We start from the raw sequence: 19,040 nt of genomic DNA on the forward strand, positions 1-19,040 counted from the left end.
ATTCCGGGAGAGTAGGCAAGTATGTATCAGAGACCTGTGCTGAGAAATAATGCAGATTTGAAGGAGCAAGGTTCCATCTGTACAAAAGCGTGTAGACATTTCCCTTTATGCGATTGCAATGGGAAGTGGAAGCAGCATTGAGCCTAACCTCATCCTCCCAGTCCTGGTCTTTTAAATGTTCTCCAAGATCTCTCTCTCTCCCAGGCCCTTTCATGTGATTCTCTAGCTAAAGACCCTGTCAGGCAGAGTTCCTCATAGAGAATGGAGATCAGCCCCTTGGTAGAAGACTGACTAAAACAAAGAAGCCCAAAAGTAGTGAGCTTCCACTTAACAGAGGAATGAAAGTGACGGATGTGCAAAAATTGGAAAAAGGACCAGTCTAAGATAAGAATTGGTCCTTCATATGGCTAAAAGAAGGGATGATGATGCCCATAGTGAGGTCATTTAGAAATCTAATAACCCCAATCAGACATAGCTCAAAGGCATTAGGAGTACATCCTGGAGAGAAGTCTTTATCATTAAACTAGTTAAAAGACAGACCCCTGGGCCGGATTATGGGGGGAGCAGTCGCTACTCACACAGGAGCTGCCAGGTTTCTGGAAGTACTGCTGCTGGGAGCTGGGGCTCTGTTATGCAGAGGGTGTAGCATTAGCCTTTTATATATAGATGATGTATATCTGTAATGGGCAGGCTAAAATGATGCTGCATTGTACGCACCAGTACAGGCACGTGTAATCTCACCAGTCCCCGCACAGCTCACAGCCAGTATGGGGGGGTAGGGGACACCAGTAGACACCAGCAGTTGACTAGAGGGTATGGGTATTGCCTGTGCGGGGTGTGGGATGGGCAAGCACAGGACCCCATCCCTCACCCGCATCATCTGCAGCCCCAGTGCCGACCCCTCTTCCTCCCAGTCACCGCACTGCTCACCCCACACAGGGTCTCACACCTTCCTGCCAGACTGATTCACCTTCTCCCCCGCTGGTAAGTGGCCACACGTGTCCCTGGTGCCTCTGCTCTGAGCGATGCAGGACCGCCTGCTGTTTTTTTCTGGGGTTGCAGTCGGAAAACCGGCACTAATTCGATTGTTTGTTATTCAATAGAGACCATTTTCAACAGTTTTTTGCTCCGTTTTCACCATGCCTTTTCGTTTTTTTTTTTTTTTTTTTTGTTCAATCGGCATTGGTGAAAACTGACCAAAAAACTGTCAACAATGCCCGCAAATTCGACAAAACACATGGATCGGCGTGGCAAATTCACCAATCCACATGGTTTTCACCCGGGCAGATTTTTCTACAAGTTATTTCAACCTACAAATGGGCGGAAAGTGTTGTTTTTTTTCGACTGAGAACATTATCCCCTTCCTGTTAAAATACTGTAGGCCGGCAGCCGGAATCCCAAGCCTTGTCAATGCCGATAGCCGGAATCCCAAGCACTGACAATGCCACCAGCCGGAATCCCAAGCACTGAAAATGCCGACAGCCGGAATCCCAAGCACTGAAAAATGCCGACAACCGGAATCCCAAGCACTGACAATGCCACCAACCAGAATCCCGGCTAGAAGGGGGCTATTCCCACAACACCTATAGAGTGAGAATGAAACCTGTGGTGAGCGCAGCAAGCCACTGAGCCCGCAGCGTTGAAAGCACAGTGAGCCCGTAATGGGCTTCATTGCGCTTGCCCCCCTGCTGGCATTCTGGCGGACGGGATTCCGGTATCTGTATTCTGACAGCCGGTAACCCGGCCGCCGGCATACCATACCCAACGTGTTTCTTATTAGTAGCCAGCCCCTTTACACACCTATATCTCCTTATTAAATAATTTACACACAACTGTTTTATTATATATGATATGTGTTGGGTACTATTTTTCCACTCACCAGTGCATTTCTTATTTGCTATCTCATAACATTTTATTTTTTACTTTACGTAAGTTTTGTCCTAATTTTAATACCTATATGTTAATTGCAAGTATTTTATGCTTTAAGGTTGAAGTCTCTTTCCCGTAAAAAAAAATATAGGATTTTAATTACCTACCGGTAAATCCTTTTCTCGTAGTCCGTAGAGGATGCTGGGGTCCATTTTAGTACCATGAGGTATAGACGGTTCCACAGGAGCCTTCGGCACTTTAAGACTTTTCAACAGTGTGAACTGGCTCCTCCCTCTATGCCCCTCCTCCAGACCTCAGTATAGGAACTGTGCCCAACTTCGAGAGAAGAATTTACATTAAACTAGTGGCGAGATTCACACCAGCTCACACCATACAAAACATGCCGCCTAACATGGCTTTCAATATAACCCATGCTAACGTGCATGCATAACGTAACAGCAACAGCTGTGAACATCTTAACACATGAGAACCTGTGTAAAAAGATAAAATGTAGTTCTGCAGGAAAAATGAGCAATGGGCGGGCGCCCAGCATCCTCTACGGACTACAAGAAAAGGATTTACTGGTAGGTAATTAAAATACTATTTTCTCTTACGTCCTAGAGGATGCTGGGATCCATTTTAGTACCATGGGGATGTACCAAAGCTCCTAGTACGGGTGGGAAAGTGCTAATGTTCCTGCAGAACTGACTGACCAAACTAAAGGTCGTCAGCAGCCAAGGTGTCAAACCTGTAAAACTTAGCAAACGTGTTTGCCCCTGACCAAGTAGCTGCTCGGCAAATTTGCAACACTGAGACACCCCGGGCAGCCGCCCAGGAAGAACCCACTTTCCTTGTAGAGTGGGCCTTTACCGAACTCAGTAACGGCAATCCTGCCGTGGAATAAGTGTGCTTAATGGTACCTCTGATCCAGCGCGCAATAGTCTGCTTAGAAGCAGGACCCCCAATCTTGTTGGGGTCATAGAGGACAAACAAAGATTCTGTTTTCCTTATCTGAGCCGTTCTTGCAACATAAGTCCTCAACGCTCTGACAACATCCAAGGACTTTGAAACAGCTGAGGTGTCAGAAGCCACTGGCACCACCACAGGTTGGTTGATATGGAAATAAGACACAACCTTTGGAAGAAATGCTGACGCGTCCGCAGTTCAGCTCTATCTAGTTCAGCTCTATCTTCATGAAAAATCAAATAAGGACTCTTGTGTGACAGAGCCCCTAATTCAGACACTCGTCTGCCTGAGGCCAAGGCCAACAGCATGACCACTTTCCAAGTGAGAAACTTCAACTCTACCTCTTGTAGAGGCTCAAACCAGTCCGATTTAAGGAACTGCAACACCACATTAAGATCCAATGGTGCTGCAGGAGGCACAAAGGGAGGTTGGATGCGCAGAACTCCTTTCACGAACGTCTGGACCTCAGGAAGGGGAACCAACTGTTTCTGAAAGAAAATGGACAAGGCCGAAATTTGGACCTTGATAGACCCTTATCTCAAGCCAGCATCCACACCCGCCTGTAGAAATAGGAGAAGACCTCCTAATTTAAACTCCACCGCAGGAGACTTCTTGGATTCACACCAAGATACATATTTTCTCCAAATACGATGGTAATGTTTGGACGTTATCCCTTTCCTGGCCAGATTAAGTGTGGGAATGACTTCATTGTGAATACCCTTACGGGTTAGGATCTGGCGCTCAACAGCCATGCTGTCAAACGCAGCCACAGTAAGTCTTGATAAACAAACGGCCCCTACTGAAGCAGATCCTCGTGAAGAGGAAGAGGCTGAGGATCTTCCAGTAATAACTCCTGAAGATCTGGATACCAAGCCCTCCTTGTCCAGTCTGGGGCAATGAGAATTGCTTGAACCCTTGTTCTTCTGATGATCTTGAGAACTTTTGGTATTAGTGGAAGTGGAGGGAACAGATACACCGACTGAAACACCCACTGAGTCACCAATGCATCCATTGCTATTGCTTGTGGGTCTCTTGACCTGGAACAATATTTCTGAAGCTTCTTGTTGAGACACGATGCCATCATATCTATTTGAGGAACGCCCCAACGATCTGCTACCTCTGCAAAGACTTCTGGGTGGAAGCCCCATTCTCCTGGATGGAGATCGTGTCTGCTGAGGAAGTCTGCTTACCAGTTGTCCACTCCTGGAATGAAAATTGCCGACAGAGCTTTTGCATGTCTGTCTGCCCAGAGGAGTATCTTTGTCACCTTTGCCATTGCCGCTCTGCTTTTTGTTCCACCCTGGCGGCTTATGTAAGCTACTGCCGTTACATTGTCTGACTGGATCTGTATGGGACGATCTTGAAGAATGTGTGCCGCTTGATGAAGGTTGTTGTACACAGCTCTCAATTCCAGAATGTTTATGTGAGGAGTACTTCTTGACTTGACCATTGTCCTTGGAAGCTTTCCCCTTGCGTGACTGCTCCCCAACCTAGGAAGCTTGCATCTGTGGTCACCAGGATCCAAGTCTGAATCCCGAACCTGCATCCCTCCAGGAGGTGAAAACTTTGAAGCCACCACAAGAGTAAAATTCTGGCTTTTGTTGACTGGATTATCTTCCGGTGCATGTATAGGTGTGATCCGGACCACTTGTCCAGTAGGTCCCGTTGGAACACCCTGGCGTGGAATCGTCCAAATTGTAAAATCTTGTAGGCCACTACCATCTTCCCCAGCAGGCGGATGCACTGATGAATCGATATGTGTGCTGGTTTTAAAACTTGTTTGACCATCCTCTGGATCTCCACAGCCTTTTCCACCAGTAGGAATACTTTCTGTGCTTCCGTGTCCAATATCATTCCCAGAAATGATAACTTCCTTGTGGGTTCCAATTGTGATTTTGGAAGGTTTATGATCCAACCGTGCTGTTGAAGCACCGTCAGGGAAAGTGCAATGTTCTGCACTAGTTTCTCCCTGGTTCTCCCTTTTATGAGGAGATTGTCCAAGTATGGGATGACTTTGACTCCTTTCTTGCGAAGAAGAACCATCATCTCTGCCATCACCTTGGTGAATATTCTCGGAGCCGTGGAAAGCCCGAAAGGCATTGTTTGGAACTGGTAGTGGCAGTTCTGCACCGCAAACCTTAAGTATGCCTGATGTGGTGGGTAGATGGGAACATGTAAATAAGCATCTTTGATGTCCATCGATACCAGAAATTCCTTTTCATCCAAGCTGGAGATCACCGCTCTCAGGGATTCCATCTTGAATTTGAACCTTTTCAAATAAAGGTTCAGAGTCTTTAGGTTTAAAATCGTTCTGACCGAGGCATCCGGTTTCGGCATTACAAACAGGCTTGAATAAAACCCTTTTTCCTGTTGTGACACAGGAACTAAGGAAATTATGTTGTCTTGACATAATTTCTGTATTGCGTTCAGCACTTTTGCTCTGTCTTGAACAGAAGCTGGTAAGGCTGATTTGAAAAATCGGCGTGGGGAAAGGTCCTGAAATTCCAATTTGTACCCTTGGGATACTATCTGCAATACCCAAGGATCCAGATCTGAGTGAACCCAGGCCTGGCTGAAAGACAGTAGACGTGCCCCCTCCCGATCGTACTCCCGCAGGGGAGCCCCAGCGTCATGCTGAGGTTTTAGCAGAAGTAGCTGTTGACTTCTGCTCCTGCGAGCCTGATGGTGTTGTAGATGTTTCACCACTTCATCAACCTCTTCCTGCGAAGAAGGGGGTACACTTTGCCGTTTTGGACTTGTTGGGGCAAAAGGATTGCATCGTACGAGAATGAAATCCTTTCCTAGGTGGAGCAGCTGCAGAAGGCAGAAATGCTGACTTGCCTGATGTAGTTGTTGAAATCATGGCATCCAGCTTGTCTCCAAAGAGGGCTTCTCCATTGTAAGGAAGCGCCTCAATATTCTTTTTTGATTCCGCATCAGCATTCCATTGGCGGATCCACAGCGCCCTGTGGGCTAAAATCGCCATAGCAGAGGATCTTGAACTCAGCAACCCAATATCCTTTATAGCTTCCACTAAGTAACCTGCAGCATCTTTGATATGGGCGAGAGTTAGGACTATTTCATCCCTGTCAACTGTGTCTATGTTAACAAGCAAGTTGTCAGACCATTTTTCTACAGCGTTACCTACCCACGCACAAGCAATGGTGGTCCTGAGCACCGTTCCGTTAGCCGTATATATGGATTTTAGGGTTGTTTCTAATTTACAGTCAGCTGGATCTTTTACGGAGGCTGAACTAGGGGCAGGCAAAACTATTTTCTTATACAGCCGAGAAACTGAGGTGTCTATCATTGGGGGTGTCTCCCATTTGTGCCTGTCTTCCTCATGGAAAGGGTACGCTACACGTATCCTTCTGGGAAGGGTACATTTCTTCTCAGGGTTAGCCCAGGATTCTTCAAAGAACGCATTCAAATCCTTTGAAGGAGGAAAAGTCACAACCTGCTTTTTATTTATTTTATTTAATTTAAAATAATCCTTTTCCTCTGGGACCAGTGTTGTTTCAGGAAACTCCAACACTTCCTTTATAGCAACTATCATACATTGTATGCTTTTGATTAATTTGGGGTCTACCCCTCTCAAATCCCCAGTGTCGATGTCAGAGTCGGAATCTGTGTCTGTGTCCCCTTGCATTTTCTGGGCCAGAGACCTTTTCTGGGAACTTGAGGGGTCCCATGTGGATGACGTGGAGGGACCAGCAAATAGTACATCCTCCACTGATTTTCTCCAGTATTTTGTCTGTTGTTCAGACTCAGAGAGTTTTCTAGAAAGCTTTGACATATTACTTTGTAATTTTCTCACCCACATCTAAAATGGCTTCCTCAGGGGAAGAGCTCTCTCCATTGTCTGACATGTCACAGCCGTGCACTTTCACACCACAATCACACAGGGAGCTATCAGTGACAGACCCACACTAAAATCTGTCAGAGAAACGCAGAGAGATTTGCCAGTTCACACACCGCGCCCTATATGAAGAGAATTGTATATGTATATTTATTATACAAAACCTTCAGCACTTTATTTCAAAATTAGGCACTCTCACCTAATGTAATACCCCCCCCCCTCCCCCTCTCTATAACACCCTGGTACTTGTTTCAGCGTTGTTATGAGGAGGAACGGTGTCTGTCAGCTTTTCTCTGTGACCCTGCATGATAAAATAGCACTGAGTGAGTGTCTGGCAAATCTGAGGAGAAGCCCCGCCCCCTGTAATGGTGCGATCCTGCCTCAGCAACAATGATTTTTATACTGGCTGGGGTTTGTAAATCAGAGGCTATACATGTATTTACTGTTTTGCCAGTGAGAGTAAGGATTTTCCATGCAACTCAGGGCACCCCCCTCCACGCCCTGTACCCTGTGTGTGTTTTGAGATGCATGCTCGTGCAGCTTCAGCCGCTGTGCAGCTGTGCCTTTTTTGCCACCAACGATGACCGGAGGACCCCTCTCTGCAGGACTACGGTAATATACTCACCAGCCTTCTGACTTCTGGCTCTGTTAGGGGGTGGCGGCAGTGCTGTGGGCACACCTCCCAAAATGACCCTCTCCAGGAGGGACAGAATGCTCTGCTCCTGGACTTCCCTCTTAATTTATGATTGCCAGCACCTGTGGTGAACAGTAGTGGATCTTGCCACGGGCAAGCAGGACTTTTGCCCGGGGCGCCACCTTCCGGAGGGCGCCGCACCACAGCAAGATCCGCTGCTGCTGTGCCCCCCGCTGCCCGGTCTGTCCCGCTGCCCCCCGCTGTGAAGGAAACTAGACGCTACGCGTCTAGTTTCCCTTCATGGAGAGGACCCTTACTGTGCGGTGTGCGATGACGTCATCACGCACCGCACAGCAGTTCAGCGGCGCTCATAGTCTGTGTCATAAGTATCTTCTTTATTTAATTGTAATAATTTGATGAGCTTAAAGTACTGTGGGAGGCACTGGTAGCAGTGCCTCCCGTGGATAATGGGAACGGGCGCAGAGCGGGGGACGGGGCCAAGCACTGGGCTGTAAAAGCCCATTAAAACAGAGCAGGAAAGCGGCACTGAAACAAGTGCCTCGCTGACAGGGACACCACCCCCATGCCAGCGAGGCACCTGTGATTGGGCAGCGGATCCAGTGCTGCCCAATCACCCACACGACGCTGGAGGGGGAAGAGGCGGTGGGATCCGGCGGCTGTGACTGGCGTTGGAGCGATGGGCCTGAAGCAGGAGTGAGGGGTGAGTTCTCTATGTGATATTTGTGTTGTCTCATGTCACGCAGTGCTCACCTCTCCTCCAATCCCTCCGCTTCCAGCCGCTGCCGCCTCCTTCCTGCCTGCGGCACTGTGACTTGTGTTGCCAGGCGCGTCCCGTTACTAAGCAACGGGCCGGGAGCTGTCTGTGAATGAGTCCGGGTTCTCTCTCTCTCTCTCTCTCTCTCTCCCCTCGGGCTTCACCCCTGGCCCATGGGTGCCTGGAGGTGGGGGGGGGGGGCTTCATTTAAGGGGTCCCCACTCCTCCAGGGAACCCCGGCCAGTGGTGACTAGTTAGGGGGGTAATGCCACGGCCGCAGGGACCTCCATAAATGTGTCCCTCGGCTGTGGCATTATGTCCCTGGCTAGTGGAGCCCGGTGCTGGTTTAAAAAATACGGGGGACCCCTGCAACTTTTGTCCCCCGTATTTTTTGGAACCAGGACCGGACCAAGAGCCCGGTGCTGGTTGTCTAAATACGGGGAACCCCTGTCCAATTTTTCCAAATATTTAAACAACCAGGACCGGCTCAAAGAGCCCGAGGCTGGTTATACTTAGGAGGGGGGACCTCACGCATTATTATTTTTTTAAACCATTCAGACCCTTCTCCATTAAGTTAATGGAAGCCCTGGACAACAAAATTGCATTCATGTCCTATAAAAATGTACAATATATCACAAGTATGATGAGCAGGAGGGCAGCGGGCATTGGTGGCATCGGACTGAGATGCAAATTAGTGGCGGAGGGCTGGGTCAGTTGATGGTGGGTGAGTTTGTAAGCCATTGGCGGTGGCACAGGGCAGAGCCGACCTTAGGCATAGGCAAACTAGGCAATTGCCTAGGGCATCTGGTATGCCTAGGGGCACAAGCAGCTTCTGCTGATTAAAATGATATGCAGCATGCCTATATACTGTGTGCAGCATTTTGTATGCAGACACAGCCACAGTCTCACACAGTATATAGACATGCTGCATATCATTTTAATCAGCAGAAGCTGCTTGTGGATCCTAGCCACATAGCAATGCAATTAAGATGCATTTTCATAAAAAATAGGCACCCGACGTTAGCAGAGCTGCCAGTTGACTCACGCCAGGAACTATATGTGTCATTATTTGTATAAGGGCATTAATAATGTGTAACATATGTGTAAGGGGCACTATGTGTGTCATTATGTGTATAAGGCACCAATAATGTGTGGCATATGTGTAAGTGACATTATGTGTGTCATTATGTGTATAAGGTCATTAACAATGTGCGGCATATGTGTAAGGGAAATTATGTGTATAAGGGCATTAAGAAGGGGTGGCATAATGTATAAGGCACACTATGTCTATAAGTACATTAATAATGTGTATCATATGTGTAAGGGGCATTACTGTGTGGTATTATGTGTATAAATGCATTACCAATGTGTGGCATTATGTGCATAAGGTGCTCTATTGTGTGGCGTAACATATAGGAAGGGCACTACTGTGTGGTCTAATGTGAATAAAGAGCAATATGGTGTGGTGTAATGTGGATAAGGAGCAATATGGTGTGGTGTAATGTGGATAAGGAGCAATATGGTGTGGTGTAATGCGAATAAGGAGCAATTCAGTATGATGTTATGTGAATGAGGGGTATTACTGTGAGAATTAACGTATATAAGGTAAATTTGTACTACTGTGTGATGTAATGTGAATAAGGGACACTATCATATGATAAATTGTGAATAAAGTTGCACTACTGTGAATTGCGGGTACAATTGTGTGGCCATGCCCCTTGCCAGCAAAACACATACCTTTTTGGGCTGTGCGCCGAACGTGCACACTGTTCTTATCTAAATCACAGGGAGTAGGAAAACAAAAAATGGACTGCTATGGGTGGGGGGTGATGGTGCTGGGAAAGGGGTGCAGGGTCAGAGGCGGAACTAGCGGTGGTGCTAGGGGGCACCAGCCAAAATTTTGCCTAGGGCATCATATTGGTTAGGGCCGGCTCTGGCACAGGGCATCGACTCAGGGTCAGTAGCGGGCATTTACTCGGCGGCGGTAGGGGTCATCGGCAGATTTGGTGGACATTATGGCTGTAGTGCCTTACCAGCCACTGACCTCACTGCACGCCACTGCCCTATGCATAGCTGCCCTATTGGGGCAGATGTATTGAGCCTGGAAAAGTGATAAAGCAGTGATAAGTGAAAGGTGATAACACACCAGCCAATCAGCTCCTAGCTGTCAATTTACATATTGGAGCTGATTGGCTGGTTTGTTATCACCTGGTACTTATCACTGCTTTATCACTTCTGCAGGCTCAATACATCTGCCCCAACGTGCTGAAACTTTTCGTTTAGTTTTCTGGACTGAAAGGATGGTTAACAGGCATTCTATATACCACAGGTTATGGGGTGATGGACCTCAGATGTATAAGGCCTCATATGTCTATTATATGTGATTGAGGTTGCAAAGGTTCAATAAAAATGTTGCCTTTACGACAACGAGATAGCTACAAGAATGGTGAGTAGTGATGCCATTCATATATGACAAAATACAAGTGGATTGTATCAGTGTGTTTTAATGACAATTATGTGACTTTTGCCCCATATTCTGGCCACATGTATAAATGTGTGTGGACCTTTGTTCAACTCTAACCAAAGGCCTTGGAACACTGTATTGACAGAACATTTTATATCAACACCAGACAACAGAGATGAACAACATCACACATTTGTCACGTGCACAAGAGTTGCTATTTAAGGCAAATTGCTGAATGTGCAGTTGAATTACAGTGTTATAATGCAGGTGTTCAAATTTGGCATTTATTATTGAAATAGATAAATCAATAAGAGCCTTTGTTAATAACCGTAATTGTGGCAATGGTGCCCCCTGCTGCTTATAAAAGTAAAGCACTAATGCATGCAAGTTTTCTGTAAGTTTGTGTACATGAACTGGGAAGTTACCGCCCCCTTAGGGAATAAAAAGGGCTTGCAAGACTGCACAACAGCCTGGGCATCCATTTCTGGGTATTTGACTGAAGGAGACAGCGAGGCTCCGCAGGGACTGATCTCAGAATATAGCTGAGTATATATACCTTTTATATTTCTTGAATATATATTTCATATATCTTTTACATCTTTTATTAATAAACTGTGCTTTTAAATTGAAAAATATTGATTCATGCGTTTACAGTAATCATGTGATAACTCTCAATGCTATCCGTGTTATTAATATCTCACTGGGAACAGTAGGACGTGACGCATCTCAGATAGCTTCCCCAACCAGCGCCATGACTTTCCTACACATTTAGTGGTGGCTACTTTCCCATACAAGCGTCACTCTCCAGCCAGATGCTGGCTTCCTCACGGTCCCTTATTGGATGCCTGGTGTAGGACCAGGGAGTGTAGTTTGTTCATGAAATTATTCTCAGAAATGGAGTTCTCTTATGAGTTACAGGAGTTCAGAAACAGAGGGGGCAGAAGACAGATTTGGTGCCTCCTACAGTTTGCAAGTACATCCTATTAGCATGCATATGTCAAAGGTTACTGTATTTAAAACAAAGCTAATATTTGAAGAATCTCTATAGAGATTACTATAGATGGGATAGCACTATTTAGTAGACAGTGCCCTTGTTGTCCACTGTCTTCAAGCACGCGTCAGGCACACCCCACATCAGAGTCCATGGAGGCTAGTAGTCCAAAGAAATGACGCAATTCACTAAAGGTCCAACAGGATCTGTAATTCCTGTTCAGTTCTTCCAGGTGAACAACAACTTAGATGGGGTGATGTTCCACTTTTAACCCTAGCGTGGATCTCATGGTGGTGCACCTTCATCAGGGCTAATTTAAGTTACCGATTCCTCAAAGGACTGAGGACAGCAGGGTTAGTAACTTCACATTATCGGCATACCCCCAGCTGTGCTTGGTTCTAGCCAGTCTATATGTTCTTGGCATTACATAATAGGTGCCCACTTTACTAGATGAAAGTGCTTGGATTGCCCTACTATCTGGGCATTCACCCAGCCATTATAGTCATTCTGTGTGACTTCATGTTAAGCATTACCTATGACTTTTGATACAACATGGCCGCCCGAAATTAAGGAAAGTCCCGTCATGTGTCATCAGTAGCAGGTGCTAACAATCGGAGTGCCCCGGCCAGCTGGTTACCACGGTGACTAGAAATACTATACAGAACCTATCAGAGCCTGGAGACATTAAGATCAGTATACAACTATCAAAAGCTTACATATAGGCGATGCATGACAGCCAGTACAACCTGTGCTGGTAAGAAGAGGCCTTAAGGCCAGATGTAATGACGTCAAAGTTCCGTGGCCGCGCTGAATGCCGGCCGAACGCAGACTTTTTTTTAAGGGGCAATCACTTACAAGGCATGGTTTTGCATTGTAAGTGATTTCCTCTTTAAAAATTTCCAAGTTTGGTCTGCATCCCGCACAGCCGCTGAACTTGGCATCATTTGCATCCGGCCCCTAACCTTTATTTTGCAAGTAGCGAACTAACAATGGCAGCTGGCATCTACTTGTGTTTGCCCACATCAGGAAAGAGCGATAGGTTATTTCTTGTCACTTGGTCTAGGTACTAGGAATTGTGTTCTTTTATAAGATTAGGTGAGTAATTCAGAGTTGATCGCTAGACTGTGTTTTCTCACAGCCTGCAGAGAGAGTTAGATTTGGGTGGGTTATTTTGTTTCTGTGCAGGGTAAATACTGGCTGCTTTATTTTTACACTGCAATTTAGATTTCAGTTTGAACACACCCCACCCAAATGTAACTCTCTCTGCACATGTTACATCTGCCCCACCAGCGGTGCAGCAAGGTTTTGCCCATTAGAGATTTTTTGCTTTTGCTATCAACCCTGAATTAGGCCCTATGAGATTATAATTCAGACTATAATTAGCAAATGTGCTCCTAAACAGAAAGCCGAATAAGATTGGAAGGTTTCTGTGAAAGATTGAAGGGGAAGGATCCCTGAACCCGCAATGTTGTCCTCATCTCTTATGGTCTTCATTCTGCTCATCGCTTGCGGTAAAGCGGAGGTCATCTGCCCAGGTAAGTCCTGGTTCCTAAGTTTTTCCATTGCATGTTTTCACAAACAGGGCCGGTGCAAGGTTTCTCGGCACCCTAGGCAAAATTTCTGCCTACACCCCCGACCCCCCCCCCCCCCCCCCCCTCCCTCCTCCCCCCTCCCGGCCCTCCCCTTCCCCTGTTGCTTGGACAGTGGAGTGGTCATGTTATCTAGAGTCTGTGTTAACAGTATGTTGATCCTCCTGAAGCAGCCAAGTAACAGCAAAAGAAAACCTGATAAATATTATATTAAATGCACACAAGTTAAAAAGCATCCAGCCCCACATCCATATATAGTATAATACCGCAGTCTGTAGTTTTATACAGTATTATAGATAGGCACCAGGGTTGTAACTAGAACTTTGTGGCAGTGACGTGCGGTGAGGTCATTGGCCGGGGAGGCACTGAGATTATATATATACACATCAGCATATACAGTAGTCGAAGTGGACATTTTTGAAGTGGGGGTATGGAAAAGTGAAGGTTGCAATTATGCGCGTGACTCCGGAAGAGGGGGTGTGGCCACTCAAATTGGGGCGTGTCCTTCAGTGTAGTAGGACCCCTTATACTATCTAGTACTGGCGCCCCTTTCACCTGATGCCACACAGTATGACCCGAAATTCACATTACAGCACACGGTATGAGCCAAAATTCACATTACAGCACACGCTATGACCCAAAATTTTGATTTTACCACACAGTATGAGCCGTAATTCACATTATAGCACATGGTATGAGCTGAAATTTACATTATAGCAAACGGTATGACCCACAATTCAGGGACAGGGAAAGAGAGTGAAAGTAGTGACAGAGAGAGACAACAGGGACAGGGAAAGTGACCGCAGAGGACATAGGGAAGCAGGAGAACCTGATATGTGCAGCAGAGGTGCGGAAGGGACTGTGGTTGTCGGTGGCAGATGAGCCCATGGTCTGCAGGGGATGCGGCGGTACTAAGCTGTCCTTCGTCGCTGCGGCGTTGATGTCCCTCTGATCGCCGCAAGTTGTGGTCTGCGGTGGTCAGCTTTCAATGGCGGTGCAGCGTGCAGCAGTGAGCGCTGGTCAGCGGCGGGCAGCTGTGATATAAATATATCATTTTTTTACATTTATTTTATTTATTTTTCCATGTCCCTGCGTCCAAGTGATCTGGGGGTGAGCTGGAGTCCAAGTGATCTTGCCCAGATCACTTGGACTGCAGCTCACCCCCAGATCACAAGGGGGGGAGCTGCAGTCCAAGTGATCTGGGGGTGAGCTGCCCAGACACTTACCACCAAGCACAACTCCCCCCCCCCCCCCTCGCCTTAGTGGTCCTGGTTCCTCAGTCCCAGAGGAAGCAGATGCTGCCGGAGATGCTGAGGGCACGCAAATAGAGGTAACAGCGCTGCCCATTGTCTCCGGAGCTGCCGCTGCTGTAGGCAACTCCAGCATCGTGTGAAGTGGCAGGCAGCTCCACTGTAGCGTCGGGTCCCGCCGCAGCTTGACCTCAATGCCTATGGGTGATTGGACCAGCGGATCCAGTACTGGATCCGCTGTCCAATCACATCTGCCTCGCTGACAGGGGCAGGTTTTCCCTGTCAACGAGGCACTGGCATATGTGCCGCTTCCCCCGCAGTTTTTTAATGGGTTTTTACAACCCTGTGCTTGGCCCCGCCCCCCTTTCTCTCCCATTCCAATTGTTACCGGGAGCCACTGCTATCTGTGCCTCCCAAAGTGATTTAAAGATTTAAAATGCTTATCATAATAAACTACACATCCCTGCTTTGTGGGCCCCTGTAGTAGAATCTTGAAAGGGCAGCATTGAGGGGATAGGGAGACGCAGGATGATAGGGAGACGCGGGGCGGCAGAGAGTGGATAGGGAGACGCGGGGCTGCAGGGAAGTGATAGGGAGACGCGGGGCGGCAGGGAGGGGATAGGGAGACGCGGGGCGGCAGAGAGGGGATAGGGAAACGCGGAGCTGCAGGGTGGGGATAGGGAGACGCAAAGCTGCAGGGAGGGGATAGGGAGACGCGGGGCGGCAGGGAGGGGATAGGGAGACGCGGAGCTGCAGGGAGGAGATAGGGAGACGCGGAGCTGCAGGGAGGGGATAGGGTGACGTGGAGCTGCAGGGAGCGGATAGGGAGACACGAGGTGGGAGGGAGGGGATAGGGAGACGTGGAGCTGCAGGGTGGGGATAGGGAGATGCAAAGCTGCAGGGAGGGCATAGGGAGACGCGGGGCGGCAGGGAGGGAATAGGGAGACGCGGAGCTGCAGGGAGGGGATAGGTAGACGTGGAGCTGCAGGGAGGGGATAGGTAGACGTGGAGCTGCAGGGAGGGGATAGGGAGACACGGGGTGGTAGGGAGGGGATAGGGAGACACGGGGCGGCAGGGAGGGGATAGGGAGACGCAGAGCTGTAAGGAGGGGATAGGGAGATGCGGGGCGGCAGGGAGGGGATAGGGAGACGCGGAGCTGCAGGGAGGGGATAGGGAGACGCGGTGCTGCAGGGTTGGGATAGGGAGACGCGGAGCTGCAGGGAGGGGATAGGGAGACGCGGAGCTGCAGGGAGGGGATAGGGAGACGCGGAGCTGCAGGGTGGGGATAGGGAGACGCAGGCTGCAGGGAGGGGATAGGGAGACGCGGAGCTGCAAGGAGGGGATAGGGAGACGCGGAGCTGCAGGGAGGGGATAGGGAGACGCGGAGCTGCAGGGTGGGGATAGGGAGACGCAGGCCGCAGGGAGGGGATAGGGAGACGCGGAGCTGCAGGGAGGGGATAGGGAGACGCGGAGCTGCAGGGAGGGGATTTGGATTCTATATATAGTTCCGGTGATCGGCGCCATCTTTACTTCGGACTTGGAGAGTGCACAGTAAGGATGTGTTTCTTCTGTGCTGTATTCTGTGCTGTAATCGGATAGACAGGGTAGGGAAACGGGGCAGGAGAGAGCAGAGGGGTTGCAGCAGGAGAATTGAGTTAAAGTGTGACTGTCAATGTGTTATGGCTCTGCATAGTAGACAGTGCACTGCATATAGCATACTGTGGAGGTGTATAGGATCAGGTGTTGTTCTCTGTCTATAAGGGACTGTGTACTGCCGTACACAACTGCTATATATCCTCTGTGTGTGATCCAAATCAAAAAATATATTTCTATTGGTGCTTCACTCTGACTACCAGTACAGTGGGTGCCGTACCTTACTGCTATATATTCTCTGTGTGTGATCCAGAGCAAAAAATATATTTCTATTGGTGCGTCACTCAGTGACGACTAGCACTGTGGGTGCCATACACTAGTGCTATATATCTGTGTGTGATCCAAAGCCAAAAATATATTTCTATTATGTATTTGAAAGGAGTGCTCTGTCTGCTGTATCTGATAGGGGTGATCTGTCGGTCCATCCCGGGGCTCTGCCTCAGTGTAAAATTAAAAAAAGCTAAAAGCAAAAAGCCTAAAATTATCATTATAAAAAAAGCTATTTTTTTGTTTGTTTGTGCTGTACCCCAGTGTACTATACAATTTTTATTTTCACAAGTACTGTGACACTGCCCGTTCAGACTGCAGTATATTATTTCCTACTCACAAACGCATTGTGCGACGCTGTCGGTGTAGTCAACCACAGTGTGTAATTATTATATATATTTCTGATTCATTTGGGTGACACTGTAACTGCCAGTGTGTGATATAAAAAATACTTTTACATATTTTTGACTCATTTGTGTGGCACTGTAAATGCACTGTGTGATATAAAAAATAATATATATATTTTGATTTAAATTAATATTTTGTGCTGTGTCATCCCAGTATATATCCAGGGACTGCAGCTGTTCCGTCCATCTAGGGATGTTCTGTCAGTTCACCCAAAATAAAAGAATTTTATATATATATATATATATATATATATATATATATATATATATTTTTTTTTTTTTGTGCTGTATCCTCCCAGAATACATCCAGGTGTGCTCCATCCATTTCAGGGTGTGGTGTCTGTAGGTCATAACTTATAACTTATTGTCTTATTTTCGTAACTCTTCTTATCACCACATTGTAATTAATATAAATTAATATTATTAATAATAATTATAAATTTGATACATTTAAATGAAATGAATGTAAATAAACTCTCCACGCTCATATAATGAACTTTCTGTATATCGAAGATATCTTGGAGGAAATTAAGAATTTGATTCTAAATAAATTAAATTTAAATAAATTGAAATTAAAATTTGTGTAATAAATGAAATCTAAAATATTGTTTTTATTCTCTTTGCGTTAATCATCTTTTTGTGAACTGAAATCTTGAGCCTTGCCTAGTGTGTCTTTTTTTAAATACATTATTTTAAAAAAAATATTTTGTCTTCCCAGTATATACATCCAAGGGCTTCTGCTGCTCCGTCCAGCTACCTCTGTGCAACTTTTTGGCCTAAACTAGATAAAAACAAGGGCCCTCATTCCGAGTTGTTCGCTCGCTAGCTGCTTTTAGCAGCATTGCAAACGCTAGGCCGCCGCCCTCTGGGAGTGGATCTTAGCTTAGCAGAATTGTGAACAAAAGATTAGCAGAACTGCTACTAAATATTTCTTTGCAGTTTCTGAGTAGCTCCAGACCTACTCCTAGACTGCGATCACCTCAGTCCATTTAGTTCCTGGTTTGACGTCACAAACACGCCCTGCGTTTGGCCAGCCACTCCCCCGTTTCTCCAAACACTCCTGCGTTTTTACCTGGAATGCCTGCATTTTTAGCACACTCCCTGAAAACGGCCAGTTTCCGCCCAGAAACACCCACTTCCTGTCAATCACACTACGATCACTCGAGCGATGAAAAAACGTTGCCCGAGCTTGTGTAAATCTGATGTTTGGTCAGTGGCAAACGCAGGATTTGCATGGGGGGGTTTCCAGAACTGGGCGGAGCCAATCACGGGGGTGGGGACTGAGGTGACCCAGCATATGCTGGGTTCGTAAAACTAGTGTGTGTGTGTATATATATATATATATACACACACATATATCTACACACACACACACACACACACACACATATATATATATATATATATACATACATACAGACACACATACATATACACATATACATAGCATATTAAACATGGATACATATATATATATATATATATGTGTGTGTGTGTACACACATACAGTACATATATATATATATATATATATATATACACACACACACACACACACACACACACACGTATATATATATATATATATCTATCATGTGTGTGTGTGTGTGTGTGTGTGTGTGTGTGTGTGTGTGTTTATATGTATGTATGTATATACATGTGTATATATGTATGTATGCACATGTATATATTATTATCCTTTATTTATATGGCGCCACAAGGGTTCCGCAGCGCCCAATTACAGAGTACATGAATAATCAAACAGGAAAATAGCAACTTACAGTTGATGACAGTATGGGACAAGTACAGGGTAAATAAACATAGTTACTTCAGCAGATGACACTGGAATAAGTATCAGGTGGCAGAAGACTGCTGGAGTTGATGCAGTTGAAGATTGTAAAAGTAAGAATGGATAAGCACATGAGGGATATATATATATGTACTATCTTTAAAATAAAGTAAACTTTTATTGCACTTACAAGTGCCACCAGGAAGACAGCAGGCTGCAGAGGACGCTAGACAACCATTAATAATACTCATGCAGCTAAAAAAAAGTGGAGGGGGGTTTCTGGGTGCTCGGAAACCCCCCCTGGGTGCGCCACTGCTGGTGTTAAATTACTTAGCGCATGCGCATTTTCCAGCTAATTGCTGCATTGCGAAAAACGGCACCGAGCGAACAACTCGGAATGACCACCAATGTTGTGAGCTGTGAGGTGTTCAGAATAGTCTGGAAATGAGTGGAAATTAATGTTATTGAGGTTAATAATACTGTAGGAACAAAAAACACCCCCAAATTATGTTATTTTAGCTGTTTCG

At 46.5% G+C, this 19,040-nt stretch overlaps 2 protein-coding genes across 5 annotated transcripts in view; one reads left to right on the forward strand and one right to left on the reverse strand.

The window, feature by feature from the left end:
- The window catches only part of LOC134948168 (ficolin-2-like), a 625,934-nt gene that overhangs the window by 113,417 nt on the left and 493,477 nt on the right, over positions 1-19,040 (reverse strand). The window lies entirely within an intron of this gene.
- Positions 11,003-19,040, forward strand: part of LOC134948164 (ficolin-2-like) — a 59,259-nt gene continuing 51,221 nt past the window's right edge. For 2 of the 3 annotated variants that reach the window (XM_063935990.1, XM_063935992.1), the window contains exons 1-2: positions 11,008-11,113; positions 12,961-13,093. In XM_063935990.1, the coding sequence (XP_063792060.1) occupies positions 13,024-13,093 (70 nt within the window). In that variant the 5' untranslated portion in view covers positions 11,008-11,113; positions 12,961-13,023. Of the gene's footprint in view, positions 11,114-12,960; positions 13,094-19,040 lie in introns of all 3 variants that reach the window. The other variant, XM_063935991.1, reaches the window with a different exon arrangement.

This window comes from Pseudophryne corroboree, chromosome 8, assembly GCF_028390025.1.
Source record: "Pseudophryne corroboree isolate aPseCor3 chromosome 8, aPseCor3.hap2, whole genome shotgun sequence".
In the NCBI taxonomy this organism is placed as follows: domain Eukaryota; kingdom Metazoa; phylum Chordata; class Amphibia; order Anura; family Myobatrachidae; genus Pseudophryne; species Pseudophryne corroboree.